The 27,447-nt window shown below is 38.0% G+C and overlaps 3 protein-coding genes across 5 annotated transcripts; all 3 read right to left on the bottom strand.

The window, feature by feature from the left end:
• Nucleotides 1-7,410: 7,410 nt before the first annotated feature.
• Nucleotides 7,411-9,838, bottom strand: LOC104096471 (peroxidase 21-like). The gene is made up of 5 exons (XM_009602845.4): nucleotides 9,699-9,838; nucleotides 9,069-9,217; nucleotides 8,721-8,909; nucleotides 8,474-8,639; nucleotides 7,411-7,867 (listed from the first exon to the last, which is right to left on the bottom strand). Exons 1-5 carry the CDS (start codon nucleotides 9,778-9,780, stop codon nucleotides 7,464-7,466), a joined length of 990 nt encoding a protein of 329 aa, XP_009601140.1. The 5' UTR covers nucleotides 9,781-9,838; the 3' UTR covers nucleotides 7,411-7,463.
• A 4,024-nt stretch (nucleotides 9,839-13,862) lies between these two features.
• LOC104096470 (uncharacterized) lies at nucleotides 13,863-15,636 on the bottom strand. The gene is made up of 2 exons (XM_009602844.4): nucleotides 15,344-15,636; nucleotides 13,863-14,748 (listed from the first exon to the last, which is right to left on the bottom strand). The coding sequence occupies exons 1-2, from the start codon at nucleotides 15,515-15,517 to the stop codon at nucleotides 14,113-14,115; spliced, it is 810 nt and encodes a 269-aa protein (XP_009601139.1). The 5' UTR covers nucleotides 15,518-15,636; the 3' UTR covers nucleotides 13,863-14,112.
• A 2,724-nt stretch (nucleotides 15,637-18,360) lies between these two features.
• LOC104096469 (protein FAR1-RELATED SEQUENCE 7-like) lies at nucleotides 18,361-25,483 on the bottom strand. Of its 3 annotated transcripts, XR_686331.4 has the most exons (3): nucleotides 23,000-25,483; nucleotides 19,553-19,865; nucleotides 18,361-19,412 (listed from the first exon to the last, which is right to left on the bottom strand). XR_686331.4 is itself a non-coding variant. In XM_009602839.4 (2 exons), exon 1 carries the CDS (start codon nucleotides 25,358-25,360, stop codon nucleotides 23,033-23,035), a length of 2,328 nt encoding a protein of 775 aa, XP_009601134.1. In that variant the 5' UTR covers nucleotides 25,361-25,483; the 3' UTR covers nucleotides 21,123-21,844; nucleotides 23,000-23,032. The 3 variants fall into 3 exon arrangements, 2 of the variants coding, with proteins under 2 accessions (XP_009601134.1, XP_009601135.1); XM_009602839.4 differs by lacking the exons at nucleotides 18,361-19,412; nucleotides 19,553-19,865 and adding an exon at nucleotides 21,123-21,844; XM_009602840.4 differs by lacking the exons at nucleotides 18,361-19,412; nucleotides 19,553-19,865 and adding an exon at nucleotides 21,123-21,839.
• Between the last annotated feature and the right edge of the window lie 1,964 nt (nucleotides 25,484-27,447).

Below are 27,447 nucleotides of genomic sequence, written 5' to 3'. Positions count from 1 at the left end.
AGGGGACCGACGATGTCCATTTCCCATGTCATGAATGACCAAGGTGACAAGATCGAACCCCGGGCTGATGGATCATTGGTGCGTTCCTCTGGCATTCGTCGCATTTTTGCACGAACTCCTTCACATCTTTCTCCATGTCGATCCAGTAATAGACGGCTCTGATTATCTTACGAACCAATGATTCGGCCCCTGAATGGTTTCCACACGTAACTTCGTGAACTTCCCTCAAAACATAATTGGTGTCTCCCGGTCCCATATATATGACGAGTGGGGCATCGAATGTTCTTCTGAACATGGCATTATCTTCGAACATGCTGAACCTGGCCACCTTCTTGCGCAGAGCTCTTGATTCTTTAGTATCCGAGGGTAGCTTCCCGGTCTTCAAGTAATCTATATACTTGTTTCTCGAGTCCCAGGTTAAGATTGTCGAGTTTATCTCGGCGAGACCTTCTTCCACTACCGATTTCATGAGTTGTATGACCGTTCCCGAGCTGAATTCATCATCATCAACCGATGACCCCAAGTTAGCCAGAGCATCGGCTTCGCTATTTTGATCCCGGGGCACGTGTTGTATGGTCCATTCCTTGAAACGATGTAGTGTTACCTGTCGTTTATCCAAGTATCTTCGTATTCGTCCCTCTTTCACTTTGAATATCCTATTGACTTGATCCACCTCAAGGAGGTAATCACATTTAGCTTCGATCACTTCGGCCCCCAGACTTTTAGCCAATTCGAGACCTGCAATCATGGCCTCATTCTCGGCCTCATTGTTAGTCAATTTCACAGTTCTAATAGATTGCCTAACTACGTTACCCGTGGGCGATTTCAATACGATGTCGAGTCTAGACCACTTTGCGTTCGAGGCACCATCCGTAAACAAGGTCCAGATCCTCGAGGAGGTCCCTGAGGTTAACAACAATTCCTTTTCGACTTCGGGTATTAAGGCCGGCGTGAAGTCGGCCTCAAAGTCTGCCAAAATTTGAGATTTGACAGCGGTTCGAGGTTGATATTCAATATCGTACCCACTAATTTTCACGGCCCATTTGGCCAATCATCCCGAAAGCTCAGGTTTGTGCATTATGTTCCTCAACACATATGGGGTGGCATTGAAAATAAATCCTTCACTTCCTGGAGGCGCTTAGCAAAGCGAGATCCAATTTCTCTAGGTGAGGATACCTCGTTTCGGCCTAGCCTAGAGTCCTACTAACATAATATGTAGGAAATTATGTAGCTTCTTCTTCCCGGACTAGGACTCCACTTATCGCTATCTCGGATACCGCTATGAAGCAAAGGTGGACTCGAAAGGTACTGTTTGAGTTCTTCCAAAGCTTGCTAGCACTCTAGGGTCCACGAGAAGTTATTCTTCTTCTTCAATAACGAGAAGAATCGATGGTTCGTATCGGAGGACCTTGAAATGAACTGACCCAGGGCGGCTATGCACCCGATTAGACTTTGGACGACCTTGACATTGTCCATCACGGTGATGTCTTCTATGACCTTGATCTCGATCCCCCGGTTGGACACCATGAATCCAAGGAATTTTCGGACCCGACTCCGAATGCGCATTTCTCCGGGTTCAACTTCATGTTGTATTTCTTCAGAAATTACATGATAGACTAAAGTTCCAAATGAGTACGCACAAGACCAAATTTTGGACGAGCATATCTACATATATATAAGGCGTTATATGATGGAAAACCTATCAAATGAAAGATCTTTGAATCTAGTTTTTAAAGCTTTAAACCATTTGTTATTTTGACATTCCTACAAGAGGTTATGACCAAATTACCTAAGGTTGGCAGAGGAGTCTGCGAATGCGAAGCATCCGGGGCCGCGTCCGAAACCCATAAATCTGGGTCTATAAATACCAAGTCGGGGGAGAGAGTATTTTGAGTATTGGGGGTTAGGGTTGTTGAGGTGAAGGGGCAATTTTAAGCTCAAATCAAGTCCAATCAACCAAGGTAAGTTGTTAATGTTGTTTTGGGTTGATTCTTACTCAATATACATGAGTTCTAACATCATTCTTGCATCCAAATGCTAGATTTCATCATCAAATCCTCAAGAACACTAAAATTACCAAAGTTGTGATTTTTCAAGGTTGAGCTACTAGAGGTAATTTCAATGCTTCAAACTCGTTTATTATGAGTAGTTAGAAGTATTTGAAGCATTTGTTACAAGTTTTAATGGTTGAAGAATTGGATTATAAAACTCTAGTTCATGGCATGAATAGTACTTTTGAGAAAATAAGAGAGAAGATGAATGGTAATCTTGGCGATGAACCTATGGAATTATTTGGTAGCAAAAGATAGAAGTGATCAACTAAGTAATCACCCGAATTGTATATTTTGCAAGTGTTGATTATGGAAGACGACGAATAGTAGCTTGGTGGCAATGGACAATTAATATAGTATCATTAATGACTTTGAATGGGTATTAAAACATAAGAATGAAGTTGAATGGTCTAGCATGTAAAACTATTTGGAGATTTGAGTTGTTGGAGGCTTGTAGCCAACTTAGGAGGCATATATGGATGTTGATCAATATCTTAGGTCATATTTTGATATAATTAGGATATCTAATTGTAGATATAATAAGTATCTAATTTTATCCAAAATCTTGGATTGATGTAAATGCTTTAAAAGTTTATATTGTGGGTTATATTTCACTTGATTATTATTTAAAATAACAAAGGTCATGAAATGATAAAATTTCTTATCGTTTTATATCAAATATTGGTGCATTATTTTTATAAAGTTTGTCCCAAGAACTTAAGTTAGAGAGAGTTTATGATACTTATTGAGTACCGTTGTGGTGTAATCAGCCCTTAGGGGCCCTCCTCCAGGGCCCTGCTTACTTTATATGTTTTGGGATGATATATGATACGTGGCATGCGGTCAGGCTAGGATGACTCTCTTTTCAAGGTATTATGAAGCACCACTTTTATCTCTGGTAGCTATCATGTTCTTTGTTATTTTATTTTGTTGAAATTACTCTAACCGCTGGTTGTATTCTTGGTATAGATGGTCCATAGATAGTTGTGAAAGGTTATAATAATGGAGTTATACACGACATACATGAAAGTATATTTATTTTACTTAGTCTCATTGTTATTATCATGAAATACGTCATGTGTACTTTTGAATTGGAAAATATTTTATCATTTAACTTGAAAATGTATATGATTTTCAAGAAGCTTTCGCAGTTAAATTGGTTTTCATGCATATGATTTGAGAGCATCACATGGTTTGGTTCTCTCGGGTAGGGTAGTGTGCCGGGAGCCGGTCACGTAGTTTTGGGTCGTGACACATGCGATCAATGTTAGGCAAAGGAAAAGAGTCCTTAGGGCATGCCTTGTTCAAGTCTTTGTAGTCTACACACATCCTTAATTTATTTCCTTTTTTAGGTACTACCACTACGTTGCTAACCAATCCGGGTACTTAACTTCCCGAATGGAACCTATTTTAAGGAGTTTGGATGCCTCGTCTTTGATAAATGCATGCTTGACTTCGGACTAAGGCCTCATCTTCTGTTTAACCGGGTGAAACTTTGGATGCAAGCTTATATTGTGGGTAGTTATTTCCAGCGGGATCCCTGTCATGTCAAGATGGGACCAAGCGAAACAATCTATGTTAGCTATAAGAAATTCATTGAGCTTTTTCCTGAGCCCGGTAGTAAGCCCCATGCCTAGGTATACCTTCCGATTGGACAGGTGCTCGATTAATCTGACTTGCTCCAGCTCCTTGACCGTTGACTTGGTGGCATCAGAATCGTCAGGGGATATGGAAGATCTAGGGACTCCGTAATCGTCATCCTTGCTTGTCAACTTCTTTGATGGCTCGATCGGGGATGGTGTCGGTGATTGCTATTTGGTTCCTTCCTTGGTAACCGAACTCAGGTTCTTTGATGTCGAGAGTGCGGATATCAAGACCACCTCATCGACCGCGAACATTTTTTTTACGGCCGGTTGCTCCCCGTAAACTATTTTGATTCCTCCCGATGTGGGGAATTTCAAAGCCCGATGTAGCGTCGAGAGTATTGCCCTCATGTTGTGAATCCATGGCCTCCCGAATAGAGAATTATATCTCATATCTCCTTCGATCACGTAGAACTTTGTTTCCTAAACGGTTCCGACGGTGTTTACCGGCAGGGTTATCTCCCCTTTAATGATCTCGCATACCATGTTAAATCTGTTTAAAACTCGGTCTGCAGGCACTATTTGGTTTTGCAGACCCAACTGTTCCACGACCCTTGATCTGATGATATTGGCCGAGCTACCTGGATCAATTAACACACGCTTAAATCAAAATTTATTTAAGAGTTCAGATATTACCAATGAATCATTGTATGTATGCACGATGCCTTCACCGTCCTCGTCGTTGAAAGATACGGTCCCCTCTGGTACATAATCTCGAGTCCATTTTTTCCTTGTAATGGACACTTTAGTGAGCTTTAACATCGGCCATTGGGGGACACCAACTCCACCAATGATCATGTTAATGACGTGCTGGGGTTCCTCTTGCTCGATCTGCTTGTTGGAGTCCCTATTCCCGAAGTGATTTTTGGTTCAATCACTCAGAAACTCTCAGAGGTGTCCGTTATTGAATAACCGGGCTACTTCTTCTCTCAGTTGTCGGCAGTCTTCGGTTTTGTGGCCGTGAGTGCCATGATAGTTACACATTAGGTTGGGTCCCTTTGGGAAGGATCATATTGCAATGGTCGATGCCACTTAGTATCTTTGATTCATCCGATGGATGATACGATGTCGGCAACATCGATATTGAAGTTGTACTCTAATAAACTTGGTGCTTCCTTAGACCCGTTGGGTCTGTCAAAACCGTTTTTGCTCATAAGTCCCCGATTATTATGACCTCGATCGCTCCTTCTTTCACTCCTTGCAGGGTTGTGTCCGAACCCATTACTCCTTCGATCTCCATTGTATGGTTGATACTGATCTCTGTTCGATCTTGGTTCATGATCAACGACTCTTTTGGATCTATCACTAGTCTTGACGGGATAAATAGATCCAGAAGGGGCCCCGAGCTGATCGTCTTCGACCCTGATTTTTGATTGGTATATGTTATGGACGTCAGCCTAAGTTACCGCAGGGTATTCTATCAAATTTTGCTTCAACTACTGCGAAGCCAATGAGCTTTGGGGGTTGAGTCCTTGGGTGAATGCCTGAACGGCCCAATCGTCTGCGGCCGGGGGCAGATCCATCCATTCTATTTGAAACCTCGACACGAATTCCCCGATCATCTCGCTATTCCTTTGCCTCACCTTCAAAGGGTCTAGCTCCCTAGTCTCGACCTTGATGGCCCCAGCGTGCGCTTTTACAAAGGTGTCTGCAAGCATAGCAAACGAGTCAGTAGAATTAGGGGGTAAGTTATGATACCATATCATAGCTCCTTTTGACAAGGTCTCTCTGAACTTTTTCAGCAAAACGGATTCGATTTCATCATCTTCCAAGTCGTTTCCCTTGATGGCGCACGTATAGGAGGTCACATATTCATTTGGATCAGTCGTTCCGTTATACTTCGGAATTTCTGGCATACGGAACTTTTTCGAGATTGGCTTTGGAGCTGCGCTCGGAGGGAAAGGCTTTTGGATAAACTTCTTGGAATCCAGGCCTTTCAGTATCGGTGGTTCTCCTGGGATTTGATCGACCCAGGAGTTATAGGTCTCCACTTTTTTGTCGTTGGCTTCGATTTTCTTTTCTCCCGATTCCACCCGTTTTGTCAGTTACTCGAGCATCTTTATTATCTCGGGGTTGGTCCCGAGTTCAGCTTCACTCGTCCTTTCTGTGAGTGGTTCATTTATGCGAATGTTTTCCCGGGACGGTTCGGGCTCAACTCTGCTGGGGGCGCGGATCTAGTTCTGCAACTGGGCTATCGCTGCCTGTTGAGCCTGTAATATTTCGAAGATCACCCACAAGTTGATCCCATCGCCTTCGCCTTCGTGTGTACTCTGGGCTATCGATCGTGCTCCCCCGCGAATGTTATTTTCGAGGTCAGTTGGCAAGTTTGCTTCGATAGCCACATGTGAGTTAGCATTGATCGGCTCTGCGGCTGGAACTCTGTTAGGGTCAACAGGGGGCACCTCATTGCTGGGCACCATATTGTTGTTCTCGCCATGGTGGCCGGATTCAACATCAATGTTCAAATGGCCAGATTGAAAATTTGACATTTTTAATTTGACCTGAAATTAGGAGCTCAAAGAACTAGTATAAAATAAAGTATGTTATGGACATTTGTATCAAACTGCCACTATTATCCTTAGTCCCCACGGTGGGCGCCAAACTGTTTACCCTAAAAAATGGATAACAATTAAATTTATATGTAATTTTAAGGATATGCGGATTAATTCAATATAAATGATTAATTGCGCTAGATTAACAGATAAAGGACGTAATAAATTGTCAAACCAATTAAGAGGAGTGATCCCGGACTCGATAATAGCTTTAATAAAATGTCTGCCTTCGATTCTGGGCTCACGTTAATGAAGAAGTGATGAACAAAAGTAAGAACTTTGAATAATAGAGAAAATAAGAGTATATTGTCTTGATATGCGTGTTACAATGATGCCTAATGAATAGTTAAACTTCCATTTATATAATAGGGGAGTTTTATCCTAAGTACAATTTCAAAAGAGGTAAAAATCTTCTATTTTACTAATCATGGATTTTCTGCCGATACGTGCCGAGATTCACGCCGTAACATCCGGCTGGACACGGATATCACGACCCTCTGTTTATCGTGCTCGATTATCTGGTAATGCTCTCCGAAGTTTTGGGGTTCGAATCGGACCTAAGGGACGTGGCCCCGATTCTTCCTAGGGCAGGTGTTTTGCCCGGACCCCGACTCGAGGGGCTCCTTGCCCCGATTTCGGATCCTTACAGTTATATTTCCGCTCCGTTTACTTCATCGGGAACCGAGGCGTCCAAAGGGCTCGGTTTCACCCGTACACACACACACACACACACACACACACACACACACATATATATATATATATATATATATATATAATGGTAAGGGACGTCGAAGATATAATTAAATTAGAAAATATGTGTTTTTCTTTAACAACTCAAACATTTACATAAGATGATCATGTATGCACTTCACATAATATCAAAGTATACAAAGGTCCCGGTTCGAGTCTCACAATCACTCATTATCAAAAAGAAATTTCACATGCTTGGCCAATAATTTTTACATTAACAACATAATTTAACATGTTATAGAAGATTACTTTTTAAATAATCTGATTATGTATATACTTTATATATCATCCGATAACATATTTTCTCTGAATAGTTTAAGCTTTTAAATATACGTCGCGTCAACATTCAACAGTTGTTACACTTGATTTTATAATGGTAACATACCCAACAAGAAACAGATCTAAGTCTAATTGCAGTTGAAGATAATGCACTTATTATATATTTGGTAGTACATCATTTCTAATCACTTGTTCACATGGCGACAGACCTTTCTTATCTCCCCTTTATCACCACTAATTGGACTATTTTCCGACAAGATAATCAGAGCTTTAGCAAACTGACTTTGAAAATATCCATTATCGTTAGCAAATTTCTCCACAAAAGGATATGTAGTTGGATCAGAAACCAACTGTTGATCCACAATTAACAGCCCTTTATTGCTCAAAATGTTCTTGTAGTACACATTGTCCAACACCATTGGAGTTACACGGTCGTTTCTGGCGTACTCTACTGCTTTAGGATCAGGGTTCGGAAAAGGACATCGCCCTTTGAGGTAATTGGCATAGTTGGGGTCCAGCGTTGGATCAACTGTTGGATAAAGTCTGTGTACTATGTTTACACAGTGAACTCGTCCTACTGTGTGTGCCCCTATTTACATCCATAACAAGATAAACAATAAATTCCATCCGCTATTTGTATAAAAATCCCAAAAAAATGTGGTTTTGAGATTTTCGAATTGATTTTAGATATAGTCATAAATTAAGAATCTCATTGAGCAAAGTTATAAACTAACTTTGTTAACAAAGAAATACATCATGATCAACTATATTAGTACTATGTTTGTTTCACATAAACTGAACATTGTTAGAAATTTAGAAACGTGGTTGAAAATTATGATAAAACAAGAAATATCCTAAGCAATAAAGATCTTTCAATTGATACTGGCACTAGTTGGACTGACTCAGGGGTGGAAGGAGAGTATAAGTTACGGGTTCGGACCCTAACTAGTAGCTTGTGCTTAGATCCTTTATTTGTATTAGAAAATTCATTAAATATGTGTAAGTATTTAATTGTGAACCCAATAAATATAACGAGTTATGATTCGGCAACAAGTTTAGAATCCATAAATTTTAAATTCTGGCTCCGACTCCCCGAGAAAATAAATACTACAGTACTAAATTTTTAGTTGGATGAGCATATGTGAAATCAGTGGGAACTTTTTGAGAAAAGTCTAATTTATGGGGAATAGTTTACCAAGTAGAGCAACTGTTCCTTCAGTGTCAACACCAACAGACTGGAAACGAGAAAGAACAAACGACATGGAATCATTGTGGTTAGGAATGAAATTCTCAACTTCTGTTAAGTAACTGTCTTTGCTATCCCTTCTGCCAGTTTTCATTTCAATATGTGGCCCTCCTAACTGTGTCAAGTAAACAAAGTCAGTTTTATAAGAAAAAAATAATGAAATTGAGCCAGAGGTTAATTAAAGATATTAACGTACCATGACAACACCATCTCTAGCAGAAAGAACAACAATATCAGCACAAGAAACTGTGTTTGGACATTCATTCTCAAGAGCCTCTTTAATTGTCTCTATATACTTAAAATTTCTCATCCCAAAATTCCTCTGTGATGTCTTCTCTGATTTCTGTCCCTTTGTTGTGTCCAATAGTATCGATGCATCGCATGACTGCCAAAAAAAAATTCTTTTATATACAGGTTCAACTGTACATATTATTTTTAAGTGTATATTTTGAATTCGCCTTTGGATAGTATATTAACTGGCATATTTTAGCTCAAGAATCTCATTAATTAATCTTTTTTTCAGTGGATGGGTATATGTATTTACCTTAACCATGCAATCATGGAAGAGATTTCTGATCCAAGAAACTGCAGTATTTCCATGCTTGTGGTACAACTTGATGACTTGTTCTTTGACGATTTCTTCAGCTCTTGGGCAACTCTCTGAGTAGTAATTTAACTGGAGATCACTTTTTGCTGTGGCCATTAAAATCAGCACTTAGTACGTTTAAATATAATGATAATATAGATGTATATATTCTGCTGGTGAAAAGAAAAAAAAAAAAAAATAGAGGTATTCTTCTTTATCACTAGAAAAAGGAAAAGAGATACTTTTTTGTGTACACAAAAAGGTCCTTTTAGTTCTAACAAAAATATTGAAGTTGATAAATGAAAATGAAGCTTTAGAAAATTCTCATATTCTTTTAGCTAGGTACATCAAAAAGAATTTAAAATCTTTAACTTGACTCACACTCAACTGTGGAGATATTCAAAATAAATGTTGAACTCCCCAATATATAGAGAATCATATTTAAGACCTCGAGCCACTGACTCAGCTACAACAAATGATAAATAACTTGTTATAACAAATCATATGACACTGATGTTGTAAAATATATTATTACGTTGTCAGTGCATATAGCTATTTTAAGTTGTCATTGATATAAGGGAGAAGTACCATAATGAATGTGGAGGAGTAACGCTAATATTAGAATGATGAATCTTGAGGAGGGGGAGAAATGTTGATTATTGGAGGCCATATCTTAGGTATATTGAGGTATTGGTTTCCTGTTAATGTCAATTCCCAGAAAACCAAAAATCCCTTATATAGTAAAGTTTCTATAACTGTATTGGAAGTGGAAGAAGGATCAAAATGCAAGGGTAGTTCCACTATGCCACTATATTTGACCTTTTGGCTACATATATTCACCCACGCGTGGAGTACTCCCACCGAAAGCAACTGTTTCTCGGCAGTCTTTATACTAATTTAAGTTATATACGTTTTCATACTATTCATGCATTATATGATTATAGCAAGTTATTTAGTGAAGGCTCAGAAAGTTTCAGCATGTTGAAACTTCTTGAGCGGGTTTAGCCGTGAATGAAAGAGTCCGACATTCGTTTCTTCATGAATATTCATAGCTGAGTCTACTACTAAAAGAGGGACTAGCATCGTCGTGGTAGGGCCACAGAGTCGACAGAAGACGCTCTCTAAAGAGAGCTTTCGACTTTTCTTCCTTCCTTTGGAAATAGGAAAGTTAGAACTTAGAAGAGGTATCTTGGAAGGGACAAAGAAAACTCGACTTGAACAGTGCATTCCCGAAAAAACTTTTTTTTTTAGGATCCGACAACTTACGCATGAAAGTACCTATTGTTGTATGTCATGTTAACTTGATTATGAAACAAAATTGTACACAACTATCAACGTACAGGAGTTACACTACTCCTATGTTTTTTTAACCAAATTAACAAGTAGCAGAAAAAAGATTAGACTATCGCAGTATGATTATGCAACGAATTTTTTGAACTTACCGGCGATTTCCATTACAGTTGGAATGAATTGGATGTACTACATATTGTTGATCACTACTTTATAAAATAATATGTCTAGTAATGTTGTTGGCTTGTGACGCTTGTCCTTGGTGTGACAACGTACACTACTAGAAATTTGGTAAAAACCGACCAACGTTGGTCGGTAATGGCCAAAAACCGACCAAAACGCGACCATTTACGTGTGGACGGTATTTTTGTGGTCGGAAAGGAATACCGACCAAAGTTGGTCGGAAATTACCGACAAACTTTGGTCGGTCAATTAAATTCAAAAAAAAAAATATTGCAAAAAAAAAACCGACCAAAGTTGGTCGGTATTTTAATTATGTAAAAAAAAAGATTCACCATCTGGGAATCGAACCGGGGTCTGTACTATGGCAGGATACTATTCTACCACTAGATCATTGGTACATTTTGTTTTAAGACTGTCTTTTATTTGATTTATACTCTTTAATTGTATTTTCGTACGAAAATAACCGACCAAAGTTGGTCGGTTTTATTAAAAAGTAAAATTACCGACCAAAGTTGGTCGGTTTTTTTAAATGACCCGCCGAATTAACCGACCAATTTTGGTTGTTTTTTTAATATTAATTTTTATTTATATTAATTGAAAAACCGACCAAAGTTGGTCGGTTTCTTGAAACATAAAATTCGCGGGACTCAAAAATAGTTTCCCGCATTTTTGCGCCAAAGAAAACCGACCAAAGTTGGTCGGTTTCGTAAAAAAAAATTAAAAAAAATATTTTGAATGGTCGGTTTTTTGGTCGGTTTTTTTACCGACCAAAGTTGGTCGGTCGACCTTGGTCGGTTTTTGCCGAATTTCTAGTAGTGGTATTAGAGAATATTTGGATCTCCATGTCTGCTTAACTTCGTTTCTATATCTGGAAATCAATAAAAATGTGTTTTTTTTCTTTTCTTAAGAAAGTATATATATCAAACTTGCATGTATTAGCTTGAAAAGAAAGGAAATTTGAAATAAGAAGATAATATTAATTGGCTGCATGGTTTCGACTTAATTTTCTTGAAAAAGATCTTGCTATTGTTAGTAAGACTAAATTTGGGGTAATGTTTTTCCTTTGGAAGATTTTAACTACTTATTCGACAACTTTTCTACTTACCAAATAACAGAAGTTAAGAGAACAAGTGACACATTGCTTATTAGCCTAGTTCATAGCCAGTTTTCACCTACCTGACATTTCTTTTTTCCCCACTGTTACCTGTCTAATTAATGTAGAAATACACGAGCAGTTTGTGTGTTTTTATTTGTATCTTGAGCTCATTTTGATTTAGTACTTCTATTATAAGTTAATTACACGATTCAACCGTATACTCTCCAATTGGCTACTTATATATCCAGTTGCGAACCATCATTTTCATGAGGAGATTTAAAATATAATTTAAAATTAAATAAATGGAAAAAGAAGCCAAAGAGATTCAATATTAATTTGGCTATGAACTCAGATCATTGTAGTATTAACTTGAGAACTCTAAATTCTGAATCCGCTTCCGCGTGCCCAGGGCCGATTTATAGCCTAAATTATGGGGCATGTGAACCCATGGTCCCTTCGTCAAACTATGTATTTTCAAGAATTTGGTTTAATATCACGTACTGGCACTCATGATCCATGAAGGATGAATAATACACTTGGTTCAATACTTTTTTACTTACCCAAAGAATTAAAGATCAATTCTCACTTAATACTTTTTTCTCTTCCTTTCTTTAGTGGTGCACCCAGGTTCTAGAAATTCTAGATCCGCCTCTGCGTGTGCCACCCTCAACCATCTAATTTAAGTAATCTCAACCCATTGCTTTTAAATCCGCTATATGTTTATTTCGAAATCATGGCAACACAAGAACTTTTTGAGCTACCCTAGTTCTAGAATGAGGAGATTTTTCCCTTTTTCTCCTGAAAACCTTCACTTGTTTCTTTTTCTATTATATAATTCGGAGTTGGGTGGGGAATCTGAGAAGCCATGTGTAGGAGAAAAAGGGGATATAGTGTAGGAGAAGAACATTGATTAGGGACTAATGGGTTTGACTTTGTCAAACCTTTGTTGATTAAACCAATACTAGTACGAAAAGCATTAGTTCTCGTCCACTGCTTTTGTGTTTGATCCACAAAGATTAGTGGAAACTTCATATATAGTGGGAGTGCAACTAACAACAAATTTGTGAAGTATAAATCATGTTTGTTACTTATAACACGCACTTACCGCACGAGTAATATTTTCAAGTTAATTAGCAACATTAATTATGGCGACTAATGGAGCAAATCAACTAAACCATCGACTAAGCATGTGGTGTGGTACTAAAAAGCTTTTTCTATAACACTTAGTTTTAGATAACGCGCTGATTTCAAGATGAGTGTAGGTGTGTGCACTTGTTTTCCTATTCATAAGGGTTCTTACATCTTAATTTAGGTATTTGGAAGTTGTTGGTATATGGGCCTGCAGTAACTGTCTAACTGGGAATATACCAATTAAGAGAAGACACGAAACTGAGCACTAAACTAAGCTGAAAGCACAGTATAGCATAACTTGCAAGAACTTTCAGAATTAGATCCATCTATTTTGTAGTAATAATGACTTAATAGGTTCAGTACCATCCTTAGCTCAGGTGGTGTTAATTTGTTCACTTCTTCACCAACTCAACACATTTAGATCCGATCATCTATTACATTACTAGTGACTTCTTAGGTCCAAATGAAGCCTAGCTCGCTTGTCCTTTCATTTCTCTTGCAAACTATTGACCTTTTAGTCTTTAGAACACAATCTAAAAATTTTTTTTTGAACAAAAAAAAATATTTTGAGAAAACGTAAGACCGTGATCTAAAACATTATAAGTTATTGCAAACGTTAAACCACAATCAAATTTTTTCCATATAAGATTGAACAATATATGAGCAAACACTAGACCCAGAGTCTAGCGTTGACCGGAAGACTAATTTTCCAAAGGCTATATTTCCACAACTTAAAAAATACGGACAAAATCTAAATGGTGCTAAAAAGTGACATTTGCCTAAATCACCCTATATTCTTCAATATATAGGCCCAAGTCAACACACGGACGACAAAAAAATCAGGTTAGCTATCCAATATAAAAAAATCACTAGCTTGAAGAATGCGTATTTACAAAGCTTGAACGGAGATTCTAATTAAGAATGAAATGATGTGATACTCTTTTGCTTTGGTTGATCTAGTGCGACATTCCTAACCGAAAAAATTAAATCAGCCAGTTCGAACAATGAAAAGGTAAGCGTTAAAACCAGCACCAAGTGCAGAATAACAGAAATTACATGGAATATTGTTTATTTTCCCTAGGACCAGACCAACTCAGATTTATAGAGTTACAAGTTGTTGGCAGAATCTATACTACAAAACAAGGGGTTCCCCTTTCCAATTTGCAACAAACAATGTAATTAATAAATTAAATTTGCTAACACTATTATATATGTGATGCACAATGCTACGTATTATATTTAGCTAAATTGACTACATCATAATTAAACATTGTGCCTGTCCTGGAACTTCTGTACACAAAATCAAGACTCTTGCAAAACTACAGTGGCAACAGTTTTAGCCCAACATCTTAGATGTTTCTTCATATCAGCAGCTGCAGAAATTCTTGGTACCCTCAGATTTAACAATGGTGAATCAGGTTTTTTGATAAGCCATGCCTCAGATAAATATGGCCTTACAATCTCCCTTTTATCTTCTTCTTCTTCTTCTTCCTCTTCTGTTGCGTAAGGCTGCGCACAATAGATCCTTGTAGTCCGGCCATTTCCCGGACCCCACGCATAGCGGGAGCTTGGTGTACCGGGCTGCCCTTCTTCTTCTTCTGAATCTTCATTGTTGGTTTCTTCGTCTTCGGACACCACTACTTCAAGTCTTTGTAAACCAGGAATTACACTTATCATTCTCTTGCTAATATGTTCTTTCCGGAATATGAAGCCTAAATCCACGAAACCTTTTACTTCTTCAAGCTCAAGTTCCCCTAAGCTCTTGCAACTCATATGTTTTTCTAGTACTCTCCTTTCTGAACAGAGATTTCTTGAATGTTTTTTATAAGGTGAGGTTGAATGTGACCTGTTTCTTGTAGATGTAGTATTAAGTCTTGTTGGTCTTTCCTTTGGTTGAGTACTTTCCTTCTCATTGGCTTCTTCTTTTTCACAAACATCCTTGAATGACATACACTTTAAATCATCAAGAATTTAAGACAGTATATAAATTTTTTCCCATCATCTCGTAAAATTGAGATAAAAAAATAGATAACGCTTCATATCTAGCCTAATATTATAATCTTGAAAATAGAGTGAGAACTAAGTGCAGTGAAGGGGGTTCAACAGAACCCCTTCGTGGAAAAATTACAGTGTGCAAGTAAGGTAAAAATGCACGTTTTAGTACGTGAGCTTTGAATCCCCTTGATAAGGAAAAAAAAAGTGTAATGGCTAAGGGGTTCAAAAGTTGTCTTTGGTCATAGATTCAAAGCCAACTATGATATCCTAACATTTTTTTTAATTCCCTTGTGTAAATTTCTGCTTCCTCCACTGGCTATAACCAACTAAATTACAGTGATCGTGTACATATTATTTACACTGGCGGTGTATATCTTATAAAATCCACTCAACAAAGTATAGTAGAAAAACTTATGTACATCTTCTTTCTCAAATGTCTAAAATCCCTTTTTTCTCCTTTTTTTTGGGGGGTGGGGGGAGGGGGGTAGGGGCTAGGGCATATAGAGAATAGTAGCCTAACTAGGAGACAAGTTGTTACCTGTAGAAGAGTGCTTTCTGATTCAACTGATGAGAATTCTTTCTGTGGAACTAAAGTTGATTGACATTGGTTTTCAGGAAATGAAACTGATGAGGGTTCTGAAAAGAGAATAATTTGGTGAAACCAGAGACGATCCATGACACCTAATAAGCCTATACTATATTTTTCTGCCATTGTTACGGAATGAAATGAAGTAAGGAATTAATGCATAAGAGTGAAGGGGGGCATAGGGTATCTTTTATATGTTGGAATAAAAGATTTATTATACAAATGGAACATGATATGGTTGTGGTATTGAAAGAAAGACAAATTATGTGGGGTTTATTTTGACAGTGCCAGATGTGGCCATGAGTAATGGAGATACTTTTTCCACATCTTTTCACAATGCTAAAATGAAAAATGATAAGTTTCTCCAAACTAGAGCATACAGATGACCTTATTCTGTTCGGTTTCAGTTTTTGTTTCTATCCTATTCTGGATTAGCACGAGATGTCAAAAACACCTGCTGATGTATGCAGCTAATCACGTCAAAGGACGGAGCAACCTAATCCAAATGCAATTCAATCGGATTCGTCGAAAAATTATACCGTAGAACAACAATAATACCAATAAATTTAATATAGTCCCACGAGTAGGATTTGGGGAGGATAGTAAATCCGTAATTTTACTTATCTTGTGTAGGTAGAACGGTTGTTCCCGATAGACTCTCGGCTCAAAACAAGCATACAAACAGTACAGAGAAGAAATCTAATAGTATAAAAGTAAAACAATAACAACATCAACATAGTAAAAACTTATGATCTTATAATCATAACATTTGTGTGGCCACAAAATCTTCTCATTAAGAAAATATTGGAATATTTCAATCTTCTTAAAAAACGAATTAATAACAAAATAGTACCAATCATTTTGACACAGAGCGCGTATTAGATTTTGCTTTAAAAATAGAACTGACCACAAAAAGTATCTAGTGAAAGAGAGTAAGATCAAACTTGGCCATACAAACCAAAAGAGACTGTCTTGGGGTAGCACCAAAGGCATTCTTAGGATTACAGCCTGGAAAAAAAACTACTCAAATTCGATGTTTAGGTCAAACCACTTTAATTACCATGGTTAATAATACTAAATTGCGATGAAAATGTGTATTAATTGACTATGGTAGAAAAATAACAGTCCATGCAAAGAAACATGCATGATGCATGCCATATATTTATTGGACAAATAAACATAGTGTGATGTGTTTGGTCCTAAAAATGAAGAATCAGTATTCTTGTTAACAGTAACTTGGAATTTTGTTGACAAGAACTACATTAAATTTAGATTAGAGAAAGTCAGCAGTTTTGTTAGTTCATCAACATTTATTAAATGCAACAAAGTTAAATGAAGGAACAAACTTGCCTAGAAAGAAGCACAAAATACCAAAGGTAAGAATGCCACCCACGTTCAAATGGTCCCTCCTAAAAAAAAACATGCAGATGACCATAGAATAAAAGCAGAAAAAACAAATTTAGAGCAAATACACACAACTGGAAAAAGAAATTACCATAAAAAGCCACAACCGAGAGATTTAATTATAAACCATACAAGAGACTGCATCCTCACAACCTCTTGCAGAAATGCAGGGTAAGACTGCATACAATAGACCCTTATGATCCGGCCCTTCCCCGGACCCCACACATAGCGGGAGAGCTTATTGCACCGGACTGTCCTTTTTTACAAGAGACTGCATCCTAACAGGGAAATGATAAAATAGAAGGAAAAAAGAAAAAGAAATTAAAAGGCAAGATCTTGGCAGTTAAACAAATTGCAGAGGATACATTAGATTGGAGCTTATCACTGGAATTAACTCATGATAATCATTCATTGATTACCGAGTAAAAATGATGATTAGCTTGCTATATCATGTTAAAATATAGCGATAATGTAAAAGAACTTGTACACTATTTGCATATATTATTTAAAAACAATAATACATCCTTGGAATGCCCCTTTCATTGCTTCCCCCCCCCCCCCAACCCTTCCCCCCCCCCCCCCCCATTTCTTTTTAACTTTTTGCAAACGCAGAGTTAATCCTTTGTTTGAAAACTAATTAAATGAAACGGAAGGAAAGGAGAATGAAAACATAGAAGCTGAAGGAAGGGTTAAAATCAAAATACTTTCTTTGTTTCGTATGATTTCTACAGTAAAACGAATAACAAAATTGAAAACTTCAAAATAGAGAGCTTACAACAACAACAACCCAGTGAGTTCCCACAAGTGGGATCTGGGGAGGATAGAGTGTACGCAGACCTTACCCCTACCCCAGAGGGTAGAGAAGCTATTTCCGAAAGATCCTCAGCTCAAGAAAACGAAGAGAGACAGAATGTTAGTACCATCAACAAAACCATATGAGCAATAACAACAGCATAAGAACCAGAAAATAGATGAAAAATAATAAAAAAATCCAGTGAATAAAGCTCGATACTATCAAAAACGAAAGAATAGTGTGGACACAACAATAATCGGTAGCAGCCTAGGACCCAACCTTATCAGACCAACCTCCCCACGGATGAACCTTATCAGCTACCTCCTATCCTAGCACCCTAATGCTCGACCTCCACACCTTCCTATCAAAGGCCATGTTCTCGAAAATCTGAAGTCACGCCATGTCCCGCCTGATCACTTTCTGATAAAATAAAAATAAAAATAAAAAGAATTGAAAACTTCAGGACTTCTTCCTTTCACTGGTTTCCAACTATAGTTTCCTAGCAATAGCGGCTGAATTACAAGCCATATTTGCCACAATTTTTACTTGCAATAGGCTTTTAAATTACCTGACAATATAAATATTATGCATATCGTCAATGCATAAAATTTAATACTCTTATTGATGCTATGTGGTTATTTAAGGTACCGCGAAGGTATCAAGCAAATATACAGAGGTCGAATCGCACCCAAAAAGAAACAAATTGTGGCAATCCTCTCACTGCAATTTCACTATAGCAAGTGCGAACACATGGCATCCAAATAACAAAGAATAAAAAAGAAATAGGAAGAATGTTCCTTTAGACATTGGAAAGAATCATTGATGAAACAAAGCATTTACTATACAAATTTCTGAAGAAAGTGCGTATCTCATTTGAGAAATGTTCTAAATACACACACGAAATATAAGCTATGTTGTCATCCAAAGTAGTCCGGCAAATTGGATTCTTTATAGATAGTCATCCTTTTTTGCAGCCTACATGTGAAGATCATGGGCCATGGCTGCAAGACTTCAAAGTTCCTAGATTGTCCATATTCACATATTCTTCCTGTCAGACCAAAAGGGCAGCCCGGTGCACTAAGTTCCCGCTATGCGCGGGGTCCGGGGAAGGGCCGGATCACAAGGGTCTATTGAACGCAGTCTTACCCTACATTTCTGCAAGAGGCTGTTTCCACAGCTTGAACCCGTGACACTTCGATTAAGGTAGTCAATTGACCACCCTTTGTCGGGAAGTTTTTCACTTCTTTCAGGTTCGAACACCCTTGAGGAAATTTTTTGCTTCGCCACTGGGTCACATGGCAGCAACTTTACCAGTTACGCCAAGGCTCCCTTGCTTCCCGTCAAAAACAATAACACATACAAGAAGGAAAACGTTGGCTGTTCATTAGAATATTATGTTACTCTTCTTGCTGCACTGGAAAAGTTAAATCTTCTCCGGTTCCTAATTTTCAATCAAATAAGCTCTTGGAATTTCTCCCACAAACAGTTTATATGTCTCCAGAAATCACATCCATGTGCTGCACTTAATATTTAGTTGTGTCCCCATAATTCTGAAACCCATATTTTAACTTGATTACAGCTTTCCACTGCTCCCTTTTACTGTCATTCCACCTCAACAACCATTTGAATTATAGGCTCTTATTATGGAGCCCTCAATTTCTCACACCTAATCCTCCATCTTCCTTGCATAGCTTCACCTTTTCCCGACTGTCGGTAGAAAAAATCCGTTTGCGCCAATATAATAAATTCTGAATCTCACAAATGTGATGACCTCCATCTTATCTCCAAAGCATCTTCTACTTCATTCCAGCCAAATAGTCCATGCTACACATAAAGGAACTAACCCTCAAGATCCGCTTAAATCTCTTATCTATGCTCTGTGAATGCTAAATAGTAAGTAATTCTCTGAAGCTCTGAGGCATTACCTAATTAATACTAAATACATTCAGAAATAGAGGCCAAACCTGGCATAAAAAGTTGAAATGCAGCAGTATGTGGCTCCCTGTTTCAACTGAAATTTCACTCAAATTGTCGTCTCTTTTGTATCATGCCATGTGTTAAACAGGCCCCAGGAGCAGCAAGCCACCAAAAGCAGGCAGTTTTCAGTGGAGCAATAGTCTTCCAAACTGATTTCCATAGCCGCAGCTGTTCATACTCGTAACTCTGTTGTTGCAGCCAGTCGTAGCAACAGCTTTACAGTGAATACTCCTTTGCTGCCTTTGCTAACCACCACTGGATATCTTCCTTGCTTGCATCCAAGCCAACAATCTGCATTTTCTGCGCACACACACACAGAGACCAAAAAAAACAAAAAAACAAAAAAAGAGGCACCTTAAACTATTCCCAATCATTAAGTCTTTTTCTAAAGTGGAAGTTTGACCTTGTGTCAGAGATGCAATCTGCCAACAAACATCCCTTATTCCTGACCAACCAGAATTCCAAAAAAAAATAAAAAATCATTCACCATCTTTCAGTCCACACACTAATTTTTTTCATATTTTCCACGTTTAGGAGTGTAACATTCTTAAATTCTCCCCCCAAAGTTTCACTTCGGTCAGTACAAATATTTAGCTCTTAGTAGAACAAGGCACCAGTAAACTGTTCTATTGTTTGGAGATTATGCACATCGTGACCAAAGCAGCATTTCTAGAAATAGAAAATGTGCTATAGACAAAATTGGGATCAATAACATTCACAAATACATACTCAGCATCCTATTAACAGTCTAATCGGAGAGCAAGGCCTGAATTGAAAAGGTGATGCTATACAAAATTAGCACATAATACAAAATGAAATAAATGGCTCAATATTAAGATGCTGCTTTGAGTAGAACAAGGCACTGGTCAAATGTTCTTTTATTTAGAGGTTATGCACATATGTAACCAACCAAAGCAGCACTTCTGGAAAGAGAAAAATGAGCTCTGAACAAAATTTGGATAAAAGACATTCATGAATGCACACTCAGCAATCAGCATCATATTCACAGTCTAATCTGCAGAGAGCAAGGACTTAAACATAAAGAGAGCTCCTTCCCCAGCAATGATGCTAATGGTTAAGAAACAGTTAGGTGGATATCATTCAAGCCCTCTTAACAATCTCACTAGACACTTTTTGCTAAGCTCGAACCAATTACCAGACTTGTGAACTTAGGTTGAAATCAAACACCAAATAGTGCAGGACAGCCTACATGTAAAAAAAACTTAACGATTTGAAGATAGCTAAGAATTAGATCTTAATGTAAATCAACACTATCAGATAAATAATGTCCAATGTGTCCCTGGTGAAAAAGAAACACCATTTGAGTGACCTCAGTGTCAAGAAAGTACTCTAGCTTACTTCCTTGGTTCGAAAATGACTGACCAGATGATTCTTCAATTGGGTGATTTTCTCATAGTGATTACATGTGACTAAGTTATCAAATATATGCCCATGAGCTATGACAATAGAAAACTGTGTGGTCGCTTCATCATTTTTATGCCAATCAGAATCTGATCCTGACGTGTTTAATAATTAATATCAAGATGCAGTTGCTCGAAGGACAGTACCACAATTTTCCAGTTTTTCTTTTTTTATCAAGAGAATAAATTTCATTCATTCAGCATCCAGAAGATGCAAAAAGATAACAAAAAAGACAGCTTCTGTACAATGTCAGATGACTCCTAGGAAAAACTTAAGGAGCTTACAAAATCCAAAAGAGTGTCAATACTATTTACAATACATAGTCTGCTCCAAGCAAAAAGATTCATCAAAATTCTAGCCTTGAAAATGAATCGGAGTTGAAATTCCATGAGAACAGCATTGAGATCTTTCTTTCCAAATGAACCATATGACCACTGGAGGAACCATTTTCCACAGGCCGATGATGAATTTTCCAACTTTCCATTTTCCCCAAGCTTCAAAAGCTTCTTTCAGTACCACAATTGTCCAGTTTTACTAAGAAACTGGAGAGTATCATTTTGTAGGAACATCTTTAATTCACAGTTGCAGTTTGTGGTTGAGAAAGAAAATTAGACATATGATGATTTGTTTGCTTGAGGAAGGCTTACTTTTCGGTGGCACCAACAATGTTTGAATTATCATTGGCAACTCTGGTCTAATCCAAAATACACAACACGTCTTGAAAGCTCTGGAATTTACCAAAATTGTTGGTACAACAGACTGCGACAAGATTGCACAGAGTTGATCATCAAAAATTTGACATTGGCTTCAATGTTCTGCAAGACTATCCCTTTTCAAGATGACCAAGAGTCTCTGACCTAGGAATCAAGTTCAACAGAAGCTGGCGACTATTAGAAATGATCAGACCCAAATAGTGGGCAAGCAGCCCACAGACCCATGAGAAAGAGTTATCTGAGTTCAGTCTTAAAGAGACCTCCCAATGCACCAATTCTTAGAAGTGATACTATGATGATTGAACATGTTAAAAAGGGACGAGGTTGACTTAAATAACATGGAGAGTCTTGGAATCCATGTGGACAGAGCAAGAATAGAAAACAATGGAAGTAAAAAAAAATCCATATAAATGATACCAAATTGATTAAGGCTTAGTTTTTTTATTAAGGCTTAGTTGTTGTTTTGTCATTTGTGACATTTATTTTAGGTCTTGTGTCAGGGAGAAATTTTAGTTTGGTTAAAGAATTGTATATCAATATCGAAAAAAGTATCAATATTAGAGAACCTCTATTTTTAGAAAATGCTTATTGATTATTGAAACGAAACGGGCCCAAATGCCACATGTCTTCGTTTCATTCGTCACTTTGCCACATCATCCGTGTATGAATGAAATGCATTTTATTTTCTTGATTGGTTGTCATTGGAAGGTTTAATAGGGGTGTTCAATAGGAAACAACCTCGGTTGAGGTGTCTAAGTGAAAAGTTGTGGCAACTTTAAGGGGCCGTCTATCTATTATTTGGGCAGTTGAACCTATCCAAAAAAAAAAAAAAAAAAAAGGGCAGTTGAATAAATCAAACAGAAAAAACATAGTTATTTGATATATTTGATACACTTAGTAAAAAAAACATGTACATCAACAACTTCTGCACATGCATTATTTGAGAAACTATCACATAATATTGAGCGCTAACTCGTACTCAGAAATGAATCATATCAAAAAAATAACTGCAGATCACAACGCAACATAATATGATTATTGATCAAGCGCGGGAAAATTTCGCCTGGGAATAAAATGGTATCTGTGCTTATGAACGGCTGATTCAGATGAATAAGAAATCACAATGCAATATGATACTTAAATAATTCTGCGTGGAGAAGGCAAGAGAAATATATAAGCGGTTCTTTTGTGTGGAAAAAATGCAAAATTAGCACATGCAGTACAAATTATGAAAGTCATCACTGGAGATTCAGATCAACTCATAGTGATGAAACAAAAGGCAGAAGAGGAGGAAAATACCTCTGATCTATGTTTGTTATACCACGTACTTCCCTAGTTTTGCCAACAAAGATTTCTTCTACCCTCCTGCATGATCTCAAACGCAAGTTTGTATCTTTCTAAAGATGCTGTTCCTGCCTCAATGTAGTTCTTTGCTTCTTCTCTTAAGCTCCACAACATCAATGCCTTATGATCTTTAGAAGCACCCCCTGAATCAACATCCCGCAGTATACCATATTTTGCATCCTTTGTCCACCGATGTAGGATATAGCGAGACGGAAGCTCTCTTATGTTCATAATCTGAAAAACTTTCAAGGCATGTCTACACAGCACACCTTCAAACTCAAACATTTTACAACTGCAGCTGACATTAAGACTTGAGGCATTAAAGGCAACTGTGTTCCTCTCATCTCCACTCCCACTCTTCTGCACCAGATACCTACTAATGGCACCTTCAACATTTATCTTAATTCCAACAAAGCTATAGCACTCCAAAAGCTCTTTCTGAAACACTTGGAACATAGTAATAGTGTAAAGCCTTCTACACTGGTCTTCTATAGGGTCCTTCGTGTGCAGAACTGCTTGTAAATTGAACGAGTTAAAATCCTCTTTCCTTTCCTCTTCGCGGCGTTGCTCAAGGGCTTTTTCGTACCGTATAAGAAATTCACTGAGTGGTGTTTGAGATGTCAATATGGTGCCAAAATATGATTTCAAGCTTCCGTCCATTGGAATGCCAGCAAAGAATGTGCCCCTAATGTGTAATGGCACCCAACTCTTGCGCATCCTATACATCTCCATTAACCATGTGTTTTTTCTTAAATTATATTTGTTAACTAGCACATTCCATGCTGCTTCAAACTCATTCGCAGTCTGGCTCTGGAAAATGCAAGTTTCATATTCATACTTAAATTCAGGATTCATAGAGAGCAATGCACCAATATTTTCCTGCTCTGTGGCCTTAATTTGCCATGCTGAAAAACGATGATGTATTCCCGGAAAAACTTGAGCAATTGAATGTTGAATGGATCTGTCCTGATCAGCGACTATAGAGACAGGATGGCGCCCTGACATTGCACGAAGCCATGCTTGAAACACCCAAGTAAATGACTCTTCAGACTCTTCCGCAATTAAGGCACAGCCAAGAAGCACCGGCTGCCTGTGGTGATTAATCCCAATGAATGAAGCAAGTGGCACTGAGTAACTACCCCCCTTTCTATATGTTGTGTCAAAAACAACTGCATCACCAAATTGAGTGCAAGAAAATCTAGACCGGGCATCAGCCCAGAATACACTCATAGCTCTACCATTATGCATTTCCACTGCATAAAAAAATCCCATATCGTCTGCTTGCCTAGCCTGGAAATACTCAAAAAGCTCATTATACCAATCACTGCCAATTCTACTCTCCCGGCCTCGTGTAACAAGGCTAAGGCCACCATTTAATTCAACTAAATCCATATTCTCCAACACACTGCTCGCTTCTTCTTTAAATCCTTTTACTCTCCCACTAGCATCAACGGGCAGGCCAAGTTCATGATTATGCTCATTTTGAAAACGATCAACCAACCATCGTCCTGTTTCTTGTCTCTGTATCCTCATGAACGCGCCACACCCAACTCTTGACGGGTGCTGATGCCCTTCCTTAGAGCAAACAAATCTTCGCGAGGTAATCGACCCATCATTTTTTGAACGAAACAGCTGGCCAATCCGGACTTTAAAGCCCAAATTAGCAGCATATGCATTATAAAATTCATATGCTTCACCAGCAGAAGTAAATTCAAGTCCCTTATATGGTTCACTACCTCTAGGCTGTAATTCTACATCAATTCTTTCCCTTTTAAAACGCTTAAGATCAATTATACCAGATGGGCCTGGACCATCCTCATCAATTGATCTAAGTCCAGTCCTAGTCGACACAACAACAACAGGAGATTTAAGATTTGGAATATTTTTTCTTTGTACACGGGAAGGACAAATCTCACCTGAGGTTTCGAGTTCATGATTATGTTCCTTTTTAACATTAGCTAAAACCCATTTTCCAGAATCGGCTTTTTGCACTCTTATAAAAGCTGGGCAACCCGTTCTGGAAGTAGTTTGAAACCCTTCCTTTGAACACACGAATCTTCTAGAAATAACTGACCCATCAACACGTGACCGATAAAGCTGACCGATTCTAATTCTGAATCCGAGTTTTGTTGCGTAGAGATTGTAAAATTCCTGTGCTTCCTCAGCTGAATCGAACTCTAACCCGACATTTGGTTCGAGCTTTGACTCTCCTTCTTCTTCATTATTTCGGTGGTAACAGTTATTGTTATTTACAATAGCTAGTGCTGCTGGTTTTGCTCTTAGTATCATGGGATTGTCTAGCTCTTCTCTGCTCATATCAACTATCTTTGCATTATCGTCTATCGATTCGACGGCAGAAGGATTTGCAGAAGAGGAAGGGGGTTTTGTCCTATGTGCGGTGTCGCAATCGGTTCACTTGTTCTATAAGCAGTTTTTTAATGTTTTGCTATTTATCTACTTTTGAGAATACTACATTATAACCCATGAATTCGGACAATTTTGCAATTTTACGTTGTACTTTTTTTTGGTTTTATGTGTGGTGAAATAGATACTTATATTAAAGTTAAAATGGCTTCATGGCCACTTAAACTTACGCTCAATTACCAACCTGGTACACAAACTTATACATTTCTCATTTGCACACTTCAACTTGACAGGATGAGTACTAAAAAACACATCCAACAATACGTGTATATCAATTGCGGTGACATGTCAACACATCATATGCTAGACTATTTATTACTTGCCATGTGTTATTTGTGAGTCCCATTTTTAAAATTAATATATTAAAATTTGATGTCATCTTCATCACTGAACTCCCCTCCCCCCCCTCCCCACCCCAATCAGTAAAAGCTATTGTCGGCAAAGCCTCCGACCAAACCCCAAATCCAAGAAACTGATAGACCACCGGAAAACTCGAGTTGGCCGGAGAAGTCACTGCTAAATATCTCTGAATTTTCAGCCACCATTTTCGCCCCAAAACCCTAATTACCATCTCCGTTATCTCTCCTTCACACCAAGCCCAGACTAAACAAATCAAAAATAACCAATTCAATATCCCCTGCCACAAAAATTTAAAGAAAGAAAAAGAAAGGAGCAATGACCAGCACCATTATCGAAGATTTTCTTTTGCCGACATTGAGTTGTGTGGATAACCTTTTCTATCTTTCTTCTTCTGCATTCTTGTACTCAATAGAACAAGATTAATCCTTTTCAAGTAAAAATTAATAATGGAAAGGGGATGGACACGAGATGGAATTGGATCACTGGGGATGAGATATGAAACTAAAGAAATGGGGATGGGGAAGGAGGACGAAGTGGGCTGGGAGGAGCCGAGGAACCTTTAGTTTTTTTTTTTTTGTTATCTTTTCATTATTTATATATTTTTTAATACTTTTTCCATCAAAGTATTACATTCACGCGCTTTTTCAGTGCGGTGCACACACAATTTGGTCATGTCAGCTATGTTGCCTCCACATAGGCATGGTCAACGCTTAAAGTGGTTTATTAGTTAACAAATATCAAAGTTAGAATGTTCAAATGGGAAATGTATAAGTTTGTGTACCGGGTTGACAATTGGGCGCAAGTTTAAGTGGCCACGAGGCCATTTTGCCTATATTAAAACTAGTATCTTGTAACGACCCGACTGGTCGTTTTGAGTATTATAACTTTGTTCACCCATTTATTGCTCAATTTATGCTTTATATTTATTTTATGACTTACCGGATTAGTTAGTTCGGGTCCGGAAGAAATTCAGAGTGAAATGAGAAACTTAGCCTCATAATTGAAAATTTAAGTTAGAAAAGTTGACCGGATATGGATCTATGTGTAAACGACCTCGGATTTGAATTTTGATGATTCCAATAGCTCTATATGGTAACTTTGGACTTAGGAGCGTGTCCGAAAAATTATTTGAAGGTTCGTGGTGGAATTATACTTGAAATGCCGAAAACTAAAATTTTGGGAAGTTTGACTGGGGGGGTGACTTTTTGATATCGGGGTTGGAATCTGATTCTGAAAATTAAAATACCTCTGTTATGTCATTTATGACTTGTGTGCAAAATTTGAGGTCAATCGAACGTGATTTGATAGGTTCCGGAGTCATTTGTAGGAACTTAAAATTTTAAAGTTCATTAGGCTTGAATTGGGGTGTAATTCATGGTTTTAGCGTTGTTTGAGGTGATTTGAGGGTTCGACTAAGTTTGTCTGATATTTTAGGACTTGTTGGTATATTTGATTGAGGTCCCGAGGGGCTCGGGTGAGTTTCGGATGGTTAACGGATCAAAAAGTGGACAAAAATAGCTGTTGCAATTTCCTTTTGGTGCAAATTCCATCTCCCAGAATCGAGCCCAGAATCTCCCAGCATCGAGCCCTGAATCGTGCCCAGAATAGGGCCATGATTG

The sequence above is a fragment of the Nicotiana tomentosiformis genome, chromosome 2, assembly GCF_000390325.3.
Source record: "Nicotiana tomentosiformis chromosome 2, ASM39032v3, whole genome shotgun sequence".
Classification (NCBI taxonomy): domain Eukaryota; kingdom Viridiplantae; phylum Streptophyta; class Magnoliopsida; order Solanales; family Solanaceae; genus Nicotiana; species Nicotiana tomentosiformis.
This window is presented reverse-complemented; position numbering and strand designations above follow the sequence as displayed.